The sequence below is a fragment of the Chiroxiphia lanceolata genome, chromosome 1 (assembly GCF_009829145.1).
Source record: "Chiroxiphia lanceolata isolate bChiLan1 chromosome 1, bChiLan1.pri, whole genome shotgun sequence".
NCBI lineage: Eukaryota > Metazoa > Chordata > Aves > Passeriformes > Pipridae > Chiroxiphia > Chiroxiphia lanceolata.
Window position 1 is genome coordinate 47,399,165 of NC_045637.1, and position 23,802 is coordinate 47,422,966.

The 23,802-nt window shown below is 36.6% G+C and overlaps 1 protein-coding gene across 6 annotated transcripts in view; it reads left to right on the forward strand.

The window, feature by feature from the left end:
• SS18 (SS18 subunit of BAF chromatin remodeling complex) overlaps positions 1 to 23,269 on the forward strand; it is a 45,624-nt gene extending 22,355 nt beyond the window's left edge. For 4 of the 6 annotated variants that reach the window (XM_032697908.1, XM_032697900.1, XM_032697933.1 and 1 more), the window contains 7 exons: positions 2,406 to 2,627; positions 11,583 to 11,750; positions 12,463 to 12,567; positions 14,748 to 14,840; positions 15,566 to 15,688; positions 18,871 to 19,004; positions 21,168 to 23,269. In XM_032697908.1, the coding sequence (XP_032553799.1) occupies positions 2,406 to 2,627; positions 11,583 to 11,750; positions 12,463 to 12,567; positions 14,748 to 14,840; positions 15,566 to 15,688; positions 18,871 to 19,004; positions 21,168 to 21,194 (872 nt within the window). In that variant the 3' untranslated portion in view covers positions 21,195 to 23,269. The remainder of the gene's footprint in view (positions 1 to 2,405; positions 2,628 to 11,582; positions 11,751 to 12,462; positions 12,568 to 14,747; positions 14,841 to 15,565; positions 15,689 to 18,870; positions 19,005 to 21,167) is intronic. The other 2 variants (XM_032697918.1, XM_032697927.1) reach the window with 2 other exon arrangements.
• The last annotated feature ends 533 nt before the right edge of the window (positions 23,270 to 23,802 follow it).

A 23,802-nucleotide genomic window follows, 5' to 3' on the forward strand; every position in this document is an offset into this window, starting at 1 on the left:
GGAGAACCCCATGAAGCATTTTGGCAAATGATAAAAAAAAAATTATTTGTGAAGTGTGTTTTTATTATTTTTCGTTTGCAAGGCTTTTTGATATTTTGGTCTTAGCTTTTCCCTTATCCTTGTATTCTAGCTTCAGCTTTTTCACTTCTCTTGACAAAATAAGTTTATGTGTTCATTTCAGTAAGGTGTCTTGAAAAGGGCGAGAGAATAAATGTGTTTTTAAACTTATTCTCTGTTTCTTCACATTGGCTTTGGTAGCTGTGTTCATTAATCATTGTTACCTTTCTCCTCTGCATCTTTTTGTTTGCAGGTCAGTTTGTATTGTCTCTCTGACCTTGTGTACATCTCTCTATGTCCTTATTTCAGCCTTCATTCTACCCTAGATTAGTGCAGTTATTTCTTAAGCCAGGGCAGGACTTGGGGAGCTGTTCACATCTGAAGGCACAGGTGTGTGGGTGGTGGTTGGTTTTTTTGTTGTTTGTTTGGTTTTTTGTTTTGGTTTGGTTTGGGGTTTTGGGTTTCTTTTTGGTGTGTTTTTTGTTTGTTTGTTTGTTGGTTGGTTGGTTTTGAGTTTTTTTAAATTTCCACTGGGAAATATGTAAACAAATCACTGTCTTCCTACAACTCTACTGGCATAGTTTCTTTTAGATTCCTTTTCTTAGGGTTTTGTAGCTTAACAGAAAACCTGTGGCATGTTTAGCAACACTAGCATGTCCTTGGTGAAATCAGTACCTACCAACATTTGCCTTGTTGACAGTTGACCTAGTCTGTCACATACTCTGGTTGTTCATATCTTCAGAAGCTCTTCATGTGGTGCTTGTCATAGGCATAATCCTGCCATTTCATTTACTTTTTTCACTTGTCGTAGTTACATCCAGTCACACCTCTTACTAATTGTGGTCCTAGTAGCTATTCACCTGTCCCAACTAAAGTAATGAGTAAACTGACCACATGGTATTGTAATGTTTGTACTTGTTAAATTACCCATTGAGAGTAGCTTTAATTCAGAGAACAATCCAAATCCAACCTGTGTTATCAGGAAGAGGGGAAGTAAAAGGTGAAAAGATGCTGTTGGCCTCATGGGTTTATGAACAGGTTGCTTTTCCTTTGCATCTTCACAAGTTGAGCCGATAATTTGGTGTCTGTCCTTCCAGTAATCATCTCCCACCCTACTAATCTCTAAATACAGTTGCAGAATATTGGCTATAGACTGTATGTTCAAAAATGTTAAATATGCCTTCAGCCATTTTTTTTATACATATGGATGGTCACATATGAGCTGAATCACTGCAATGCCAGTACAATTACAAATCCAAAGTGTTGGTGATTTTCTGTTGTGTTGAAATTTTCCACCTTACTTAGAAGTAGGAAAAGTGCAGCACACTGTCTTTAACATTTTTGCTTTGTTCTTTTCTTCACACCTTTCTCCATTTTCCAAGGTTGTTCTTTTACTAATGCACAGGAAAGCTGATGACAGTGTTTGCCAATAAAGGTCACTTAATGCTTTCCGTTTACAAGTCATTCTTTTAAAAAAGTCATGATTGAAGCATCCAGGGGAAAAAAATCTTAATGTCTTACCACTATCATTTGTTCTCATTCCCTTCTCAGGAGATAAACTCAGGAGTCCTATTCTTACAATAAATAACTTTTGGTTAGATTTTTATCTACAGGGGCATTAAAACAGCTCTATAGAAGAATGAGTTTGACTTACAGGCTTTCCATAAAAGCCTTTGCTCTTGTATCAGTGACTCCACAGAGTGTTTGTCACCTTCTTTATCTTTTATGGGTGACTGTGTAGTCATTTGAGTGAAAGTCACAACCTAAGTTAGCATTTAGTGATGGACTTGGCAGTGTTAAATTTGTGGTTGGACTTGCTGATCTTAGTGGTCTTTTCCAACCAAAATGATTCTGTGATTCTATGTAGTTGTACCATGTCAATGGTAATATTGCCTGAGTTTAAAAATAATAATAAATAACTGTTACTTTCAGAAAAGTGTCTAATATAGGTGTTTGACTATACAGAAATGTTACAGCTATTGTAGTAATTGCAGCTGTGGTGGAGATACCAAGCTGGCTGTTATACTGGTCTTGTGCAATTCTGGTTGAAATTCAGGAGGTGTTGTGTGAGTTCTAAATAGACTAATTTTGTGTGTGATATGGATAGAAGATGAGCTATATTATAATTTACACCTTTCAGCTACTCAACAAAAGAAAATGTATTGCATAGTAGAGCTGAACTTTGTTGTTTATTTTTTTCAAGTGGGGAAATCATGCAAACTGTTTTAATTTTTTTTAATGTAATTGCATTTAATTACTTTTATTTAGTTTTGTGATTCAGTGTGACTGTATTTGTTTGCTTTACGATGCTTAATGTAGATCCTTTTTCCCTGTTTTTCCTCCTGAAGGACCGAACCACATGCCTATGCAAGGACCTGGACCTAACCAACTCAATATGACGAACAGTTCCATGAACATGCCTTCAAGTAGCCATGGGTCAATGGGTGGCTATAATCACTCAGTTCCATCCTCACAGAGTATGCCAGTGCAGAATCAGATGACTATGAGCCAGGGACAGCCGATGGGCAACTACGGTCCCAGACCAAACATGAATATGCAACCAAACCAAGGTAAGAGAGGTGTTAATTTCTGTAAAAACAAAATGTCTCAGGCATTTTTAAAAGGTCTAATCTTGTAAATTTCCTTCTCTAAATGCATTTGTACCTATGTACAAAAGAGGATTCTCTTTTCTCCCATATATCTGTGACTTTTTATTTATTTGCAGACATTGAACTGTTTTCAGGTATTGTGTGAGAATCTGGGAATGGATCTGCTTACATCAGTTATAAGTTTGAAGTACTGTTTATCTTTTTCAGACTTTACACTTCAAGCTAAGTGTTGTTATTGTTCAAATTGATAAAATATATCTGTACTTTTAAGTCTCAGGGGTAAATTTAAAAATTAAAGTCAGATAGCCCTCAGATTTTTATACCTTGGTTTTCTGCTGCATGCTGTTTTAGCATGGAATGTCTGCTAATCTTGGAGAAGTAAAATTCAGTTCCAGGAACAAATCTGCTACTGCTTACTCTTTTCATGAGATGGCTTTGTGTACATTGTAAAACCCGGAACTAATTTTGTATCTAAGATATTTCCATTGCATAAGCTGATGATGATTTGTTGATGTCCTTGTTGAAGTGCAAGGAAATTGTGAAGTTAAAATATTATGTTAGTCACGGCACAGCAAATTATTAAGTTGTATATGTACTGCATATTCTTAGAAATATGCTTTACAAGTCAACAAGCATTATTTTCAGCTTACTTTTAAGTCTGTTACTACATTGGATCTGGACATAGCACCTGCAGCAGAATTTTTTTAAAAAAATGTTTCTGCTGTGTTTGCAGCAAATACCCTAATATATATGAACTCTTATGGATATATTAGCTGAAAAATATGACTCAGATTGAGGTTTTAATCTCTTTTCTGATGCTGTAGAATGTGGGGTTTTTTCTAAGGTTCTCTCTCCTTGGTCATTTTAGAAAAAATAATCCACCAGTGCATAGGTAGTTCTTACTGCAGTGTACTCTCTTTGAAGACCAAAATTCCATTTTTTTATATACATAGATACCATCTGTTCCTAAGGTGTACAAACAAAACAGGTCATACTGATCAGTTTGATTATTAGATCGCAGGAAGGTTCAAAACAGATAAAAGACTAACTTAATGAGAGACCAAAACTAAGTCATGATGAAACAGCTGTTTCTGCACTTTTTGAACCAGTACAGAAAGTGGGAAGTCTGAGTCCATCATCCACATTGTTAATAGCATTTTTCTTAAAATATAGTAGCAGAGGACAAAAAATAGGTACATAGCAGAGGAAATCATCATTAAGTGGGAATATTTTTGACTGTCTCTCTGAGCCGACAAGTTATCTGTGTATTCTGGGCAGTGCACAAAGGAGTAATTTTGTAAATAAGATTCTTGGAGAAGTCCTGTGCCTGCTCAGTTCAGATTTCTTAGTTGCAGAGTTAGCAATAATTATGTAGCAGTATGTGTGAGGGAGCCATCTACTAAGTTGCTCTACAGCAAATGATTTTGTATGACTGGCTTAAAATTTAGGACTAGTGATTATTATGTCTCAAAGTAGTGCTCTTTACTCCTCCTTGTAATACTCCTCTGCTGTGTTTTCAGTGCTGTGTCAAACTTGAAAATTGCTCATTAGAAATTAGGCAGAAAGATACTTAAAAGGTTTCTGTTCTGAAAAAATAACCAAATTATAGGTTCAAGAACAAGAGCAAAATCTCTGGTTAGAACAGCTGGTACTATTGCCTGTACTTACGGCCATGGTAAGCTTTCACATTTCCTACCTCTGTTTCTGCCGAATTTGGACCCTTTAGGCTGAGACTTTTTCTATTCCAAGTGTCTGCTACAAGGCTGATTCTCCTTTTTTCAGAGGCTTCACAGAAGTAGAGGGCCATTTCTGGCAGTGGCATGAAAAATTACGTTCTTCAAAATGTTTCATTATCTCCCAAAAACATTAGTAAACAGAGCGCTTCGTATATAAATGTTGGAGTGTGGGTGCCCCTTGCTTTAGAGTGAAAGCTTTGAAACTTGTCTGTGATGCAAGCAAGGTGCTATTTACTGTTAAATGAAAATACTGTTCCGGATACCTGTGAGGGAGGAAGTCCAAGCCTGAAGATTCGCATGTTTCTTATGTATAGGTAGCTAAGGTTTTTAACCTAAGATTATTCTCAATCAGGTCTGCTTAGTACATTTTCTCCGTTTTCTACTCTTAGTTTTTACATGTGTATTGAAATTTGGTGACAAATTAGAGGTAGTATTTTTGTATCTTCACTCTCTTGACGAGACAGCAGGGCAGAGAACAACACAGAAATCTGTGAGACCGTCAGAGATTTAGGTAGGTAGCTGAGCTTCAGTCTGGCTGGGCAGAGGTCTCAGCCAAGCATTGGCGCTGCATGGTTCTCATCTAAGTGAAGAATCAAGAATGAACAACTGGGAAATGCACTTAGTGCAGTTTAATAAAAAGGGAATAAATGGATTGTGACACAAAGGTTTCTTAACTGGTAGCATGTGCTGCAAATCAGAAACAGAAATGAACAAAATTTCTGAACCTCAGTATTGTTGTCAGGAGACATTTGTGAACCCCAAAGCATGCTTTATTTCTTTGTCTTAAAGGGGTGATCCATACTGAGAATGAGAGATCCTACTACATCTGTCAATTAATAACAGCACTAGCTAAATATAATTATAAATATTCCTTAAGATGAGGTCTTAGCATCTCAAGTTGGCTGTTAAAAATTAGTAGATGTTTTTGACCTTAATCTTCCCCTACATGGGTTCCTCATCTCTAGAGGAATGAATCTGACGGTAAGATTATGATACCATCTGATTTCACAGGAGTGTTGTGAAAGTATATTCATTATGAAGATTTGGACATTTTACTTATGGGTACCATAAGAAAACCAATGAGTAAATTAATAATTCTGTCTTCAGTGTTTGCTAGGCATGGCATCTCACATGAACAATTAGGAGGAAACAAAATATTGAAATAGTTTTTCATTGAGTAATATCTGCTATGTGTGCTGATTGAAGCCAGTACTTTTAGAGGGAAGAAAAAAAGCATAGTATTATATAATAGATAAAGACACCATAACACGCAGCAAGGTTTGATCTAGCACTTGGGTGGTTTTAGCGTAACTTTTTATGTGCGTTTGCTAGCAAAACATCTTGCTGTATATACACCTTGTGAGGCAGATGGTGTTAGTAAGAAAAAAAAATGAAAAAATGCTAATTAAGAAATAAAATGTGTAGTAACAGAACTCATTGTTGGATTTACTTTCTGTCTCCACTGTGAAGTCATTATTGATTTGCACTAGTTTATCAAATGCTAGCCAGAGGAATACCTTAAATGAGAAGCAAAGTTGTCGTGGTATTGATTTTATAAAGTCAGTCTAGCTAAAAGAGGAATTCTAGTAATTTTTGATTTAGGAAGCAGAATGTTTCAAGTGGAAGATTCTGTAGATGACTCTTGATTAAAAAACTATTTTAGCAACCTGGGATATCTGCAAGGAATATTGGCTACCTTTTTGGAAAAGATAGGAAGCAGCAGGAACTGGGTGAATGTGGAAGAAACTCCATTCTTATGGATGTATCTTTTCTTTCTTTTATGGGAAGCTACTTAGGTTGAATAAAAAATTTCAAGTTGTCAATTTTTTACTTTTCCGAGGGGAGGTGTAAGCATGGTTTGATTGAAACCTGAAACTTACGTGAAAATTCCTCTTACTTGTGTTGACCAGATCTTTCACAGTCAGAGAATAATAATAATATTAAACAGTAGAATTAATACACTTTAAAAGTAAGGACCAGGAAATTATAGCTTGGCCATCTCAGAAACTGTTTCTCAGATCCTTCTGCTAAGCTTGGCTGTCTCAGAGGCTGTGTTTCTTAGATTCTTTTGCTAGGATTCCATTCCCTTGCCAGAAGTGCTTGAAGCGAAGCTAACAAACTCCCAGTCGGTATTTAATGAGCATTATATGTTGCTTGGGGTAAGGGAGGGGACCTAGGTTGCTTTTAACAGGTGAACTCTATAAGAGAATATTATCTTGACTTGATAATTTCCAGGAGACCAGTTATCAAATCTGGTGCTGAGATTGTTTTTAGTGAATTTCATTTATATAAACTTTAAAAAATTCCATCAAAATTTGAGAGCTCTTTTACTTACAAGCAAATATGAGGAGATTATGGAGACATCAGAGATGAGACAGGTGCAGATTCCTTTGCTTTTGTTGTCCACATAAAAAAGGAGCATAAAGATAGGAACATCCAATGTTAGCTGAAATGTAAACATATTCAGGGTATGACAGACCAGGATAAAGTGATTTCTGAGTTTCAGTACCTTTTGTGAATGTCTTGCCATCTGTTCATTCCCATGTAAGCAGAGACTGTTACGTTTCAATACCTTGAGTTCTTAGCATAGTCAAGATGTCATGGAGAAAGCAGGGAAGTCTCAATTTTTTTTGACATCTAACCTATTAAAGGGAAATAAAATTGCCACCACATTCTGAAATACCATCATGCTATAGCTGGATTTGTAGGATATCTAGCTGTAGAAGACACTGTAATTTTGTCATGAAAAACCAAGATATAAACAGCTGCGACAGAGCTTGTTCTTTCATCTTTCTTTCCTGGTGTAAAACATGAAAGACAACATTGGTAACTAAGGAATTTTTCTGTATGACATTTTATATACTGTTTTTTTAAATGATCCCCAAAATTACAGTTCAGTTTGAGATGAGAACTTTGTGGAGTAAGCAAGTGTGGAGGAGTGTCTACTGTCTTTATTTGCAGCCTAAGGCGTGCATTAGAAGTAGCAAAAACATTTGTATCCTCCAAGTCTTTTGAGATAGTGTTTGAACTGCCCCTCATGTTAAAACAGCTTAAAGATTTTAGTTCATTTGACTAAGTACATCTGAATCGTAGCATTTTTCATGTTAAATTTACCCTTTAGTTTCTAAGCTAGCTCTTGCAAGAGTTACAGCCATCACTTATGTTTAAAAACAAGCATTCTTTGTAAACATTTGTAGAGAAACAAGAAGTTGTTTTGCTGAGGGCTGCTACAACAGTATGTATTTTGTTATTTTTGTATCAGTGGACACAATGATGAGATTGACCATGACAAGTCTGGCATGGTGGACTTTGCTGGTACTCTAGGTGTGGATAACTAGTTGCTTTATCAATACAAGTTCACATTGTGAAATGCCTAAGGAATAGACCTCTGAGCAACAAGATCAACATAATTTTGAAGATTGAAGAAATAATAGCTTGTACTGCTGCTTTTTGGTCATACCTGCCTGTTCCCAGTCAGAACAGCAGAATCACCCGTTCATTTGTATGTGCTTCCTCTGCTTCTGAAGAAGTTTCAACCACATCAGCAGTTATCTTGTCCTCTCATAGCATTTACTGCCAGTACCTGAGTTTCAGCAGAAGGGACAATGCTAGGAGACATTTTTAAACCACTGAACTTTTCTGCAGCTCTTTCATCCTCAATGCATTTCTGCTCTCCGATTTGTTAGCTTTCTCTGGGACCTACTTTTAGTTTGCATTTCTCTTTCTTTCTGTCTATCTTATATTTGTGAAGACTAGGTTGTCACTTTTCTGAAGTGCTCTCTTGTCAGGAGGCTGCCACTGGGTCACTGCACTTAGAGGAAGATTAGGTAGAAGCCCATTTTTGCTTAAATCCATGAACCTTTTCTTCCCTGTACATGAGACCTCCTTATGAGATATTGTCTGGAGCACAGGGAGGTTTTTTTTTCCCTCAACGGCTCATTTCAAAGTTGTCTACACCTACTAAACAGAAATGTGGTGTATTCTTGATAATGTAGACTAGTTATATTGAACAAAGAGCAGTTCAGTTTTCATCTGTTATCTGACTTGCTTTATACATTCACTGACTGCATAAGACTGATTTGGATCTACATCAAGCACCTGTTTAATGACTACAAAAATTACCTGCACTCCTCAAAGGACCTACAGTACTACTAGTTAGCATCTTCAGACTTTTATCCCAGGAATACTTCCAGTATACTGACATGTGAAAACTGCCTTCTGAACATACAGGAACATTTACAGGACTTTTGTACTACCAAAGTTTAAATAGTTTCTTGTAAATCCAATAAATCTTGTAAATCCAAGTCTACTTGTGTACTTGCATATTTTACAGAGGTAATCCTACACAATATTTTCTTGGACTCATTTTTAGCTGTGTACAAATCAGATACTTTGTCCTCTCTGAAATAAATAGTTCTCGAAATTCACAAAAAAAGAGTTCCTATGCAGAGTTTTTGAAAGCAATGAGCATTCTCTTGCAGTGCACAGTTTTGTGAACTTTGTATGTGATATCTCCAAGTCTGGAAGAGATCATGACTTCCACCAAGTGTAGCTTTTTGTGACCTGATTAGAGATTCAACAGCTGTGTTTTAAGGGGGTTGTAGAAACAATTGCTACAAATATTAGAAAGTATTACACAGTCATAGAATGATGAGAGTTGGAAGGGACCTGAAAGATCATCTAGTTCCAACTCCCCTGCCATGTACTTCTGCAACTAGCCCAGCTTGCTCAAACCTCATCCAGCCTGGCCTTGGACACTTCCAGGGATGGGGCATCCACAGCTTCAATGGGAAGCCTGTTCCAGTGCTTCGTCACTCTCACAGTAAAGAATTTCTTTCTAATGTCTAGTCTAAACCTACCCTCTTTCAATTTAAATCCATTACTTCTTGTCCTTTCACTGTCTGCCTGTATGAAAAGTCCCTTTCCCTTCTTTTTATAAGCCCCTTTCAGGTACTGGAGGCCACAATAGGGTGTTCTCTGGGGCCCACTTATCAAGTTTGTCCGGGTCCAATCAGATCATGAGCTAGTAGTCTACGTTTTTAATTAGGTTTTGAGATTTTATGTCATATTAAGTATTACACAATGAATATATGTAGCTTTCTTGTAGGCTTGATTTTTCTAAAGGAAATACAAATTCAAAGTTCCCTCACCCCTCAAAACTACTGCATAAAAGGGTTATGTTCAATGAGACCACAGAGAACGTGGGGCTTCTTTTTGGTGTCTTCTTAATAAGAGGGAGATGTGAACCAAACTGGAAGGAAGCCAGGCTTTCTGTTATGAACACAGCACAACCTGATACAGGGTAGTGAATTCTCATTGTGGCTCTACAAAGCGTTAATGAAGTTCTAATTTAAAAAGCAAACAGAAAACCTCTACATTGTACCATGGGGACCCAACACATTTTATCACATTGTATTGTGACTAATATTAATATTGTTAATTAACAAGCTTTCTTGAGATCTAGGAATATTATGGCAACAAGTTTTTATTTTTTTTCAAGGCTGCCTAATGATTCTCAGTACCTCCAAACAGAGGAGCAGTGAAATGGAATGATCTAAATTACGAACTCATTTAGAATATCAAAAAATGAAACATTTTTGCCAAGTGAAAAATAATCACATCTCAATTTAAGCAATTTTTTTACACTTTAAAATAGAAACCTTTAAAACAGAAACTTGCCATGCTGAAGGGTAGAAGCATAACTGGATCTTTTTAAGTGTGGGCAGTATTTATCTTCAGAGTAAAATGAAGCTTACGCCACTTCTCACTGAGAGATCCCACACAGGGGTTTAATGGGATTTAACTAAAGCACTTTGAATTCATACAAATTAATTCAGACATTAATTATTTGTCTTAACTTTCCTTCATAACCCCACATAGACAGGATCTGACTGTGTATTCCTTTAGTTATATAAATCCATTGAAACTATTGACTGTATCTAGGTAATTTTCCAGTACTGTGGTTTCACACAGGACTTTCTTCTTGTGCTCCAGCACCTACTTATTTAAAAATACTGAATGGAATGGCAAAACCGAGCATACAGAAAAGTAGATGATATCTTCCTTTTTCTCCTGGGATGACGCTTAGGAGCGGCTCTGCTAGTTTGGTGTCATAATTTGTTTGGGGTTTTAGTGAGGCTAGTTACTTGCTGTCTTTGGAGCTTATAAAATAAATTATTTTTTAAAAAGGCAAAAAAAGCTTAGGATTTCACCTTTACAAAGTGTGTAGTATCTCTTAAGTGGTTTGAATTAGTGTGCTGTTTAAAAAGTTTAGCTCCTTGTCACAACTCTTTCCTCCTCATATTTTTAATACTGGAATAACTCTTTTCTGAGGTGGTACTACAGAAGAAGCACAGAAGCTGTGCTTTGTTAAATGTTGTATCAATCTAACCTGCAATCTCATATAATGAAATGGTGTAATCATCATTTTCATTGCCGTTTGGTGTCAGTAGGGTGCTCTTTAACTGTCTGTTTTCATTACTGAAATTTGCATTTCTCCAAGTACAGCCTTAATCAGATTTTCTCAGTTGATCAAATATGGACAGTACTTGATCTCACCTTGTCTCTTTCCATGGGTCACAGAAACTTGGTGCAGCTTGATATGAAAGAATATTTTTTGGGTTTAGTTTTTCTGCATATGCCTGTCGTGAAATTGCCTGACTGGTACATGTGGTTTGTCTTTACAGGCTAAATAAAATTGCATATTTTGTGATAACAGCTCAGTGGCTTGTTGGTGGACTATAACAACAACTGTGTGTGCATTAAAACTATGCCCTGAGGATTTCACAAATGTTAAATAATTTTTCTATGACTTACCAGAGTTTCACCATCAGGTTTTCACCTGCACTTTTTTTGAAGATTCTTTTTGAAACAAATCAACCAAAAATGGTAAAAGTGTTTCAATATCTTTGTGCATGTGTAAACTAATGTCTGTGATTTTAAAGAAAAATCATCTAAAAAGCAACCTTATTTAGGCTGACTTCTGTTTTCTAGTTTGGTTACTGAAGTGATCACCTGCATGTGCATAGGTCCAGAAACAACAAATCTTTATGAGAGCACTAGAAATACAGAGCCTTGTTTGGTCCATATTTAAAGGTTGGGTTTTCCGTGTTCTTTTGGAAAGATTTAATGTAAAATAGTTTTTGCATGTTTGACATTTTTGCTGCTTGTCCTTTTGCAGGTCCAATGATGCACCAGCAGCCGCCCTCCCAGCAGTACAACATGCCACAGGCAGGTGGCCAGCACTACCAGGGGCAGCAGCCGCCGATGGGAATGATGGGCCAAGTTAACCAAGGAAATCACATGATGGGTCAGAGACAGATCCCTCCATACAGGCCACCACAGCAAGGTAGAAATTCACTTTGGTACACTTACATCGATTTTAAATAACCATTTTTAAAACTATTTTACGTCACTTGCCTACACCAAATTTTGATCAAATCACTTGGTGTCACAGACTTTGTTTGCACACTCTTTTTACTACTTTTTAAGGGTGGTTCTTGCAGCAAGAGACTACTGGTATCACCATGAAACACGAAGACAAATATTCTCTTCTATTTTTTTTTTTGTTATCTCTGAGATTATGCATTCTGAAATTATGTGTCTCAGATATGCTGATGCAGAATTCTGTTTTGGTATTTAAATGATAGGTACAGAAAAGGAACAGAGTACCTGCTTGGTTCTGAATTCACTCAATTACAGAAAAAAGGAACAATGTTCCACAGTATTGCTTCTCTTGTTTTTTTTTCTTTCCAGTCCTTTTTGCCGAGGAATAATTTTATTTTTAACACCTTAGTATGCTATATGCATTCCTAAGATGAGCTCAAACCTGGTTCAGTATGTATGTTCTCAGTCTAGTCCAGCCAAACAACTGTGTGTATATATGAATGGATACATTTGTTTCTTTTTTTAATTAAACTGGATTACATATGTTGTCTGTAATGCAACAATATGGGTGGGGAATACATTTGAGAACTATTTCTCATACTAAAATCAGAAATTAGCAGCTTTATAACAGAGAAAACAAGTTATTTACGTATTGACTGGTTGTGGTTTTTCAGGCCCACCACAGCAGTACTCAGGCCAGGAAGACTATTATGGGGACCAATACAGTCATGGTGGACAAGGTCCTCCAGAAGGCATGAACCAGCAATATTACCCTGATGGTAATCTCTCATAAATGTTAACTTTCCCATTTTCTATACCTGCCCAATACTAATGTAGTCATATGCCCAAAATTAGAGGATGAGGCAAGAATAGTAATTGGATATCATACCTCACATTTACAAAACCTTCCAAATTCAGAATTGTTACTACAGTTTAAATTACTGTGACTTACTGTGACTGGTTAAATTTGCAACTTTAAGCATGTAATTGGTATTACTCCCATTTGAAACTCTTAACAACAGTTTTAGTATTTAAAAATGAATTGGAATAATTGGTTTATCTAAAAGTATGGAGAGTTCCTTAGCATATCTAGTATGATTGAGATGAATGAAAACAGTCATTACTTTATTATCAATAAGAGAGGGGGCGATATCCTTTTATTAAAAATTTTATTGAACTGAAAAAACTTACTAAAAATATGTGACTTTTCTGTAAATATTATATTTTTTTCACTTAGTGTTTAGTTTTCATGTAAGTCGTACAAATGTGTTATTGCTGCTATGGTGTGGGCCTTTAGTTTAATTTGTATATAGGAATGAAATGGTCCCTGCCTTGAAGAGATTGTGGATCCTCTTTAGCTGTCCCCTCAGTGCTTTCGAGACAAGACCGAAACTTTGAATTTCATAAATCTGTCCTCCTACCTCTTGGAATACAGAGTGCTGAAGGTTATTGGATTGTGTTATAAGTTAGAAAAGTTGAAATTAACTTGTTTTCAGGCTGAGCAGAGACTGGGAGAACAAAGATGCTGACTCATGACTACTGTGATAACCATGTGTGCAACTTAATGGTATCTTACTAAGTTCAGGGAGTGTGGTATATGTTAATGTTTTAAAAATATATACAAAGTAAAGCTGTGTCATTGCCAAAGCAACTACTCGTTGCAAATAGAGGGATACAAGTTAATTGTTTGAATTTAATATCCATTAAATTGATTTTAAGATACATCAAGACACATCTATCTAAGCTTGCTTGTGTTAATTTTTGGAGATGTATGTGCAGAGTTATTTTACAAGTTGTATTAATTCATTAAGGCTTTCATTTTGGAACATTTATGTTACACACATGAACACTAAATGGTTACAGCAATTTACTCTAGTAAGGGCAATCTGGTGTTACTATCAATAGCTCTGTGACAACACAGATTGCTTTTAAGACCTGTTCCTTCCAAAGAGTAATCTTTGGCATCACCTCATTATCACTCTTACATAGAATGCAAAGACAATATGTTTTAAGAATTGTTTTAATGGTTAAGTATTCATATAAGATTCAGTCGGTGACGTATGGTACAATTGCAGAACTAATAACAAAGGCCAACTGAGTTTTAGAACTGTTTTCTCCTTTCCTTATTTCAAAATTTTATTCCAAATTTGTATTATTAAATTTGAAATGTAAACAAAGTTTTGGCTTGTTTTCTTGACCAAATTATCAATAAGATATATTTCGATCATTTGTAAGACAAAATATGTTTGTATAAAAACGAACAACAGGTGGGGTGCTTACTGCACATATTGCTTTCTTAATCAGAGATGCCTGTAGTCTCTGAATAGGAAGAATTGTTTGTAATGAATCTACTCAAGACTGGAATATAAGAGGAAAAGTTTTCTTAAGACTTAAAGTAGGAATTCTGTTTATAGGGAAAACCTTGAGAATGTTATTTTTCTGTCACTTAAAAGCTGAATTTAATGTAGATTGTGGTTCATAACTTTATTGAGCTTTATTTGTTATATTTCACACTGCTTTTAGCATATGCTTTTGAATTGGAGATCAGCAGAACAGGTGTTAGACAAAGTATGATAATTGCTTTCTTTGTTCATTCTAATTTAATTCAGGTTATTTACATGTGAAAGGCCTAAATGCTTTCATTTTTTTCTGAGTGAAAGATAAAGTACTTCCCCCCCTACTCCCCCAACAAGGATTATCAGAAGGTTAAGACCATCCCTTGCTGTGATGTTGCTAGAACTACTGCATTAAGCTCTTTTTTTCCCCCTGTCACATGTTAATTCATATGAAAGGAAATCATATTAATAAGTCTTTGGCTAGTACAATTGAAAATTCTTCTTCATGTATATCCAGTTGAAATTTTTTTTTTTTTTTCATTTTTCTGAGAAATGAAATATTTTTAGGGTTTTCACTCAGAGGCCATTAACGTTTCTTCCTGTCTCTTGTCGAATTGATGTAGGTCATAATGATTACGGTTATCAGCAACCGTCGTATCCTGAACAAGGCTACGATAGGCCTTATGAGGATTCCTCACAACATTACTACGAAGGAGGTATCTATATACCTTCACACACATACGCACAGACATTCCCTTTCCTCCCCCACCCGCAACGGGAACAAAAATTCTCACACAACACAACTTATACCCATGCAAAGCTCTTGTAGAATACTAGTTGCTGGCTGTCTTGAAAATTGCAGGGAACTTGAAGCCTTCAGAATAATTTCTTGCAAACACCTAAAAATATATAACCACAATTTGCCATTTCTAACAACAGTAAAATGACTAAAACACTCTAGAGATTTTTTTTTTTACCTCAATGGAAATTTTTATTTAAACATAAATTTGTTGGTTCAGTTGTATATCTTTTTGTGTGTGTATATATTTTGTATAATTATAGTGCTGTTAGGAAACAGCTTGCTGATCTTGTGTAGCTAGTCTGTGCTCTTGTAGCTGTCTTTAATTTTGTCTTTTTTTTTTGTTTTATTTTATTTAGCGTAGTCATGATCTTATGACTGTGATGTTCCAGTAAATGTAATGCTCGTTTGGCAGAGATGCTGAAAGTGCTGCAGTTCAACTTTGCAAAATTGGCTTTAACTGCAGTTTGTTTGGCCGAGTTCCTTCTGTTTGGTTTGAGTTTTCTTTGTTTTGTTCAGTTTTTGAAATCAATATTGCATTTTCATTTTGTTCTTGTGTTGTTGGCTGTGCATCTTAGAAGGAAAAAAAATAATAAAATAGGTATCTTTATAAGTTTTTGCTTTCTTGCAATCATCTTACAGGAAACTCGCAATATGGTCAGCAGCAAGATGCATATCAAGGACCACCCCAACAGCAGGGTTACCCACCACAACAGCAGCAATATCCTGGCCAACAAGGCTATCCAGGACAACAGCAGGGTTATGGTAAGAACCTAAAGACACAGACAGCAGTCACAGAAAAGACTGAGAGACCCTTGTTGTATATTATTCTATCCCTGTTTTACTGGGTCCAGAGGCCAGCCCTGTGCAGAACAGCTGTATGCCTGCCCTTTCACTGGGCCAAAACAAGAAAACTTAGAAGACAGATTCTTTTGGGAATTAGATCTCTTGGCAGTCTAGGAGAGTGCAGTAGCACAGAAAACTGAAGGTGACAAAGCAGCGTTATAATGGGTGTCTTCCCCTGTACTCAGTGCTGGTGAGGCCAGACCTCGAATACTGTGTTCAGTTCTGGGCCCCTCAGTTCAGGAAGGATATTGAGGTGCTGGAACAGGTCCAGAGAAGGGCAGTAAGGCTGGTGAAGCGACTGAAGCACAAGTCCTATGAGGAGAGGCTGAGGGAGCTGGGGTTGTTCAGCCTGGAGAAGAGGAGGCTCAGGGGAAACCTCATCACTCTCTACAACTCCCTGAAAGGAGGTTGTAGCCAGGTGGGGATTGGTCTCTTTTCCCAGGCAACTATCAGCAAGACAAGAGGGCATGGTCTCAGCTTGTGCCAGGGGAGGTTTAAGTTAGATATTAGAAAGAATTTCTTTACAGAGAGGGTAATCAGACATTGGAATGGGCTGCCCAGGAAAGTAGTGGATTCTCTGTCCCTGGAGATTTTTAAAAAGAGACTGGATGTGGCACTTAGTGCCATGGTCTAGTAACCGCAGCGGTAATGGATCCAAGGGTTGGACTTGATGATCTCGGAGGTCCCTTCCAACCCAGCTGATTCTGTGATTCTATGATTCTATGATTCTTTAATTTAGAAGGACCCAGAAAGACTCTGCTCTTTTCTGTCCTCTGTAGGTGAACATCAGAAAGATGACAGAGCCATTTATACCCTTTCATCTGTGAATTTGCCAATTAGAACAAAATTATTTAAAAACTAGTTTAAAACTTTGTCCAACATACATGAATCATTCTTTGAAAATTCTTTTACTGATCGGTACAGAAATGCAACGTTCACAAGAGTTTGTCTTACAAATTTCTTTGTAAGACAGTAGTGCACACCTTCTGATACATGGCAGGAGCGAGAAATCCGCTGCCACAAGTAAGATAGTATAGTCCCTGGATTCAAGAAAAACCTCCCAAACAGGAAATTGAAAGTGGTAGTACGTAATGTTTGTGCATTACTTCTGAAAACTCGAGGTCAGAAGAGTATACTGAAAATACTGCTCTTTTAAGTTTTACATGCTTGCACATTGTAAAGTGATAAATATTTGTCACAGAAGAAAAAATCTGAAGTTCCGTAATTACAATGTTCTCTGAAATTCCGTACATTCTATATATATTTTAACTTTTAGCTTTTTTGTAGGTTTAACTGCTAAAACTGTCAGCATTGTAGGTATGTGAGGAAGTGCAGGGATGATTTGTTTGCCATGTAGATAAATGCCAGATTCACATTAAGTCCAGTTATGTTGAGACAGAGTTAAGTTTTAAGAGGATCCACTGAGATTTAGCAAGTGTTTTCATTTTGGAGGTTATGGTTGAATTGATAGTTCTAAAATAATACTCAGGTGCTTCTCTTCTTCTAAACATTAAATAGAAATAGAATGAAGACCAGACTGGAGGTCCGTGTAGCTCACTGCTCTGAATATGGAATTAAAGAAATAAAATCTGACCTATTCAGAAAATTTAGGTTAAGAAATACTAGAAGAAAAGGGATAAGGAAAACTGATGGAGGGACTTACCCAATGTAATTCGTAAAACAAAATAGCATACTTTTAAATTTCTGGGTTTTAGCAGAAATAGTTATTGAAGTTCCATTTTTATTTTATAAAATCTGTCAGTGAATATTTAGAATTCAGCTATAAAGGGTTACCATGAATAAATAAACCCATGTTCATTTGTCAGATGAACACAGCAGTTTTTAGGATGTCATATTCTTGCTCAATTTAATATTTAATTGCTTTCTAATTTGCGAAAAAGAAATCAATATCTCAGTCATTATTATCAATCTTTAAGGTTTTGTTTCACTGTAGAAAGCTGAAACTGCATAGTTCAAGGGGATTTGAGGCCTGAGGAGAATGGTAATAGCTTATGGAGCTTTTTTTCTCCAAGTCAACTTTTTGACTATCTTAGATACTACTGAAAGAGTTACCAGCTGATGTCATCTAAATGTCCAGTGCCTGTACCTAAAACTAGCCCTCTCGAGCACCATATCAACACATCTATTTCTTCTGAGGGGAAGGGAAAAAAAGTGTTGGTTTGTTTAAAAGAAAGCACTTCTGAAAAGCTGCACATCTTCACCTCTTAAAAATGGAGAGTCAGTTTTCAGGGATGGTCTTGAAAAATCTAACAGATCTTGTGCAAAGGATTCATATGGAGTGCCACTGAAATACACAGTGCACCATCTCTCCCAGTGTTGGAGGCTGCACTGTCTTATGGCAGCTTCCAGTGCTAGACAGGCTGAGTCCCTGTGAATAGTAACAGAAAGAGTTTGTACTGACAAAAAAACCAACTTCCTTTTACAGCCAAAAAAGACTGGAGTCAAAGTTTTGGATTTTTTCCTAGCCTTTTTCTGGAAAGCTAATATTATCAGAGGAGTATGGAGTAGATGGTGCTTTTTTCCATCCCACAATAGTTTTTACTGGTTGTCACATCCCACACTGTATGCACAGAACTTGCTTGCCTGATGTCCCATTTATGATTGCCTGCTGTGGTGTGAGAACTCACTCTCTGGCAGTGAGGTGCTGCTGATCTCTTCAGAAGGTCCAAATGCTGATCATCTGGCTGCTCCTGGCATTATAAACTTCTGTAACTGGAGCAGCATACAGCAGGAGGAGGCTGCTTCCCTAAATCCTGGAAGGGGTTCATGTTTATCATTCATCATTTCTTGCCTTGTTCTTCTCTGTCCTATGACCTTGTCTGTGGAACTTGCATGCATTGGTATTACATAATGAATATATAAATAAAGGTAGATGTTTCTGTGATTGGAGCACAGGCCCTGTCAGCAAAGGTGCTTTCCAGGGAGAAAGGAGGGCCACTTAAAAGACCTAACTACACAGTAGTAATATTTCTTAACCCTGCTCAGCTGTAAAATTCAATGCTTTTACTGTTTTTTATTTTCCAACACCTTAAATAGTCTTTTATTTTATTTTTTTTTTTTTCCATTTGCATGATCTCCAGGCCCCTCCCAGAGTGGTCCAGGACCTCAGTATCCCAATTATCCACAAGGACAAGGCCAGCAGTATGGGGGATACAGACCCACGCAGCCTGGACCACCCCAGCCACCCCAGCAGAGGCCTTATGGATATGACCAGGTATTCTTTCGTTTGATGAGAAAAACTGTGGTTCTTACACACTCATTTAATAATTTTAAGATTCTTATGGACATTTAAACTAATGAATTTGAGGACATGATCTCTCAGGTATGTATATACAGTTCTCCCGGGTTTTTTTTCTTGTTGAGTTACCCAGAATCATTTGTCTGGAGTTGTGACTAGTCGTTCTCTCCTGAGTTTGCTAAGTTTTAATGCAATTTGGCAAAGTGAGGCCCTCCAGGCAATCTTTTTTGACTTTAAAAATTAAGTATAAGGTTTCATAACCTCATGGTGAATAAATAAAATGAAAGATAAGGTTCCTAAATCTAACGGTGGATCATTTTTCATCACTGCTTTGCAGTAGAAATAGTTGAATTGATTTTCCACAAACACAAATCCTAATCCTAATCTTCCTCTCCAGTTGCAAAAGCATCTCAGGTGCGCAACTGAGGTCTTTTAGCTGTAGAACTGTACGGGAAGACATGAAACTTCTTTGTGCATAGATTTTCTCTGAGCAGTATGAGGGGGCACCGAACATGGGAAAGCAGTGTCCCAAAAATCAACTGCTTCCTTCCTACCACTGCTAAGATAAGTTTAAAACAAAGAAACAACAACCCACCATAACTTCAGGCTGGAGTTGTAGTGAGGGACTCCTGTAAAAAAATCTGTCTTAGAATTACAGGATGAAGCAGAAGTTTTATTCCTGTAGAAGGTACTAAACTATAAAAAACCTAATCTTTGCAGTATGAATCGTTCAGAAATGTCATTAAAACATACACTGTTACTTTCCTTGGCATAAATAAAATGAAGATCAACTAAACGATCAAGTTGAGGTTCTAGCATTTAAATAAAATCCTGATATGTCAGTAGAAGATCAGTTGAACTTTCAAGAAAAAGTTTCCCTTGGAAGTGAGAATAGTCACAGTTGCCCACATTTTTAAAGGAGAACAGTTGGCTTGCTTTCTACAGAAATTAAAAAAGGCAAGGAAGAAGGAACAAAGTCTTTCAGTGTAGTAGTTTAGAGATGCAGTTACTTCTAATTATCAGATAAACAAAATGTTTATGCACGGAACTGGTAACTTTCTCTGCGAACAATAAGCTACAGCAAAACCCTTTGGTTTTGGCAAATATAAGGTCAAGGAAATTTAATCACAATTTGCTGAATTTCTTTCAGTTTTTCTTGCAGTAGGAGTGGATAACCCTCTCTGTAGATAGGCTCTACTCCTCTAGTTTGTGCAGTCTTAAGTTCCACTGGGAAACTCAATTATAGAAGACCTCTCTTTCATACTAGCCATTCCCATAGGAATTGCGCTGCTTAAATTCTCATCTAGCAGCTGTTGTGAAACTCTTCTTCGGGACTGATTGTTATATTACAATGTAACAAAAGTAACATTGCAACATAAAACTGAAATTTAAAATACCACCTTATCATGATGGTACTTAATGCAGAATGGTGGCAGGACTGCAGTTTGGGACACGTTCACTTCCTAGCAACTGCTTTCTTCTGCAAGCCTTGAACCCTGTGGTGAAGGATCATGGTAAGCTTGTAGTGTTGATGCTTTCACCTCTGCCCACCTCTGCAGTTCATGACATTCTTTCAAAAGAAGAAGAATATCAATAAGGGTAATAACTCTGCGTATTGGATCTGTGGAATAATTGCTTCCCATAGGATATGTGGACTAGTTCTTCGTGTTCACTGGGATGTGCCTTGGTTTTTGAGATACATGTACAATTCTGTAATGCTTGATAGGTGAATATTTTTAGGTATCTCTGTGTCATGGTTAGTTTCCTAAATTGCTTTGAATTTAGGTGACCTTATCCTTTTGAAATAATTTTCAAAGTTCAGGTGGGAAGTAATCCCCGTCTTTTATTTTTTGCTGATGTTCTGCAAATTTCACAGCAGTCTTTTGAATGTAAAGGTATACTGTTTTGATCCAGGTTCCTGGATTTAAATCCGTGTCATTGGTCTTACTTTTACATCAAAGCACGAAGGATTTTTAGTGAGATGAAACTATACCAGTTACTTATATCAGTTTATCATTTATTGTTATTTGTTTCCACCTTTTAGCATCACAGTTTATTTGGATGGTCTTCTGATTTCAGCTTTTAATACAAGAAAATGTACCTTGTGGTCTAATGATATATTTTGAATTTTTTTTTTAGGGTCAATATGGAAATTATCAACAGTGAAAAAGTACTCACATTCCGGTAGGCAATATTTGTTAGCAGCCATATTGTCTCCTCAGCACTGTGGACATCTTCCCAAGATGAGAACCTCCCATTCCACCTAGCTTTTGGAAAAATCTTGTGGCTGTGTTACGGTATACAGTCTTTATGGGTTAATTATTAAAGACTGTAGATTCTCAGAAACTGATTTCACATCTCTACTCTAGATGGCAATATTGGACAGAAAATCTGTGACATAACAATTTGCAGTGAGTTGAGGACTGTATGTCGAATAGACTGTTACTGACTGAAAGGTGTGAACAGCTTTGTATGTTTATGAAGGTTATGGGAATTTAATATTTTTTTCCATGGATTTTTTTTGTAGGGGGGAAAGGGGAAATGCACACTTTTTACAGCAGCAATATTTTGTATATAATGTTTTTCATGGGGTGAATATGCAAGACAGTACACTACTCGCTGGGCAGGATAACAAATCTACTGTTAAAATGGGTAGGACATGGTAAGTGCTTGATTGTATTAGTCTCGAAATAGTGTACGATCAAGATAAGAGTGAAAAAAGATGGAGAGCATCCTACATCACTGATAGGTTCACGTACAAAGACAGAGAATCCCAGTTATCTAAATGGGAACATAATTAAAGACAGTGTAATATAGTCTTGTGCAAAGATTAATTTTTTAAGCTTTCCAATTTTTCTGAGTGAAGCGGTTTTGTAAAAATTGTTTCTAACAGTTTGACAATTTTCTGCAATGTTTTTTGGGTAACAAACGTTTGGGTTTTATTTCTCAAGTGTTTTGTCAGAGCTTTGCATAAGCAAGCTGTAATCCCTCTTATTAATTGCAATAACAAAGAAAATGACAAGTGTTAATTTTACTTGGCTTGAATATACAAAGAACTTGAAAAAGAATATGGAGAACAGGACTGTATTGTATAAGTGTATTTTAACCTTTAGTTGAATAATTTTTATGTATCAAAATAGCCTAGAGGACTTTGTAAAACCTATCTAAACTTTTGTTGTGGTTTAGGAATGGTATTCCCCAATTTTGTGTTCCCACTGACACACTCCAAACCACATGCCTGCTTCCCCCCCCACCTCTGCTGGGGTGGCTGGAGAGGAGAATTAGAGGCACAAAAGGTAAAGATCACATGTTGACATAAGAACAATTTACTGTAAACAGCAATGAGATAAGAAAACAGAAAACAAACGGTAACAGCAACAATACTAATGACAGAGGGTACAAAAAAGAGGCAAATGAGTCACACGCAGTTGCTCACCCTGTGGAGCCCAGCAATTAGTGAACCACCCCAGGCTAAATGACCTGAGGTGGTGCAGAATAACCTCCGGGTCCCAACCATGCCCCTCTTGCCTACTGCAACAATTAACCCTGTCCTGGCCGGAACCAGGACAACTTTTCTAACTGGGAGTTAATAATTTTAAAAAGGGGGCATTTTTTGTGTGTGTCTGTTTTTCTTATTGGTTAACATGAGACCAAGGGGATGTTTTTTAACATCAAATATAAAACCTGTTGGTGAGGTAAATGCCAAATTTTGTTTTGAGTTGCATTAACGCTTCTAGTGTTGCATGTGAGATAGAGGCAGCACCTTGATCAATAGCATAGTACACAAAAAATTGGTTTTGAGACTGTCCTGCAACTGTGTATCAGATAAGTAAAAGGATATTTTGTTCTGCAGAAATATATGCATTCAGGAATTCCTGGCAACATTTATAAAGGATAAAAGTTAAAATTAGTCCAGGAGTAAAATAATATTTTGGGTTTTTTCAGTTGGCAATCAATGTTCGGGGAAAAAAAAAGGAAATTCAACTGTGTTCCTAATATGTGTGACATTATACATGGAAGACAAGATTTTCAATTTGTTCATCCTTTTTAAAGGGAAAACAGTTTTCTTAAAGTCAGTAGAAAATACACATCCAGATTTGAACAGATATGGGATGAGGAACATTATTATGAATGAAAAGCTTGTAGGTTCTGTGCCAATTTTCTACCACTGTGTACTTCATTGCTATTTAAAACTGTACTCCATGAATTCTAACGGAAGAATAAATTATTTGTGATTTTAATTTTCTCATTTGTTTCTTTAAATTAGATCCCTATCACTTTGATGTCTTGTCTGGAGACTCTACTGAGGGTTTTGATTTTATAGAAGTTTGGCTAGAATAACCAAACTGTATTTGCAGTCTAGGACTTTATCAAAATTCTCTTGCCATAGCCAAGTTAATTAGAATTAACTGTTCAGTAATCAGCATGTTGTGTAGGTTGTTTGTTAAGAAATTCTTCCTGTGAAAATGAAGGTCCATGAGGCTATAATCAAGATGACTGAATTAGATAAATGAGTTGAGGAGACAAAAATATGTTGAACCCAACCTGGTGTAGATATGTTATCTCATTTGAAATAAGCTCAACTGACATTAAGAAATAATTTGTCTTGCCAACCCATCTTCTGTTGTCTTATTCTCCTTTTTAATGGAAAGTAAAATTGCAATTTTAATAAGCAGAATTTCCTCCAGGGTTTCCCTCCTAGAGACTACTGCATTTGCAAGGTTTAATTGTTTTATAACGGTCCTGTTTCGTAAAACTTTTTAATTGGTGGTGA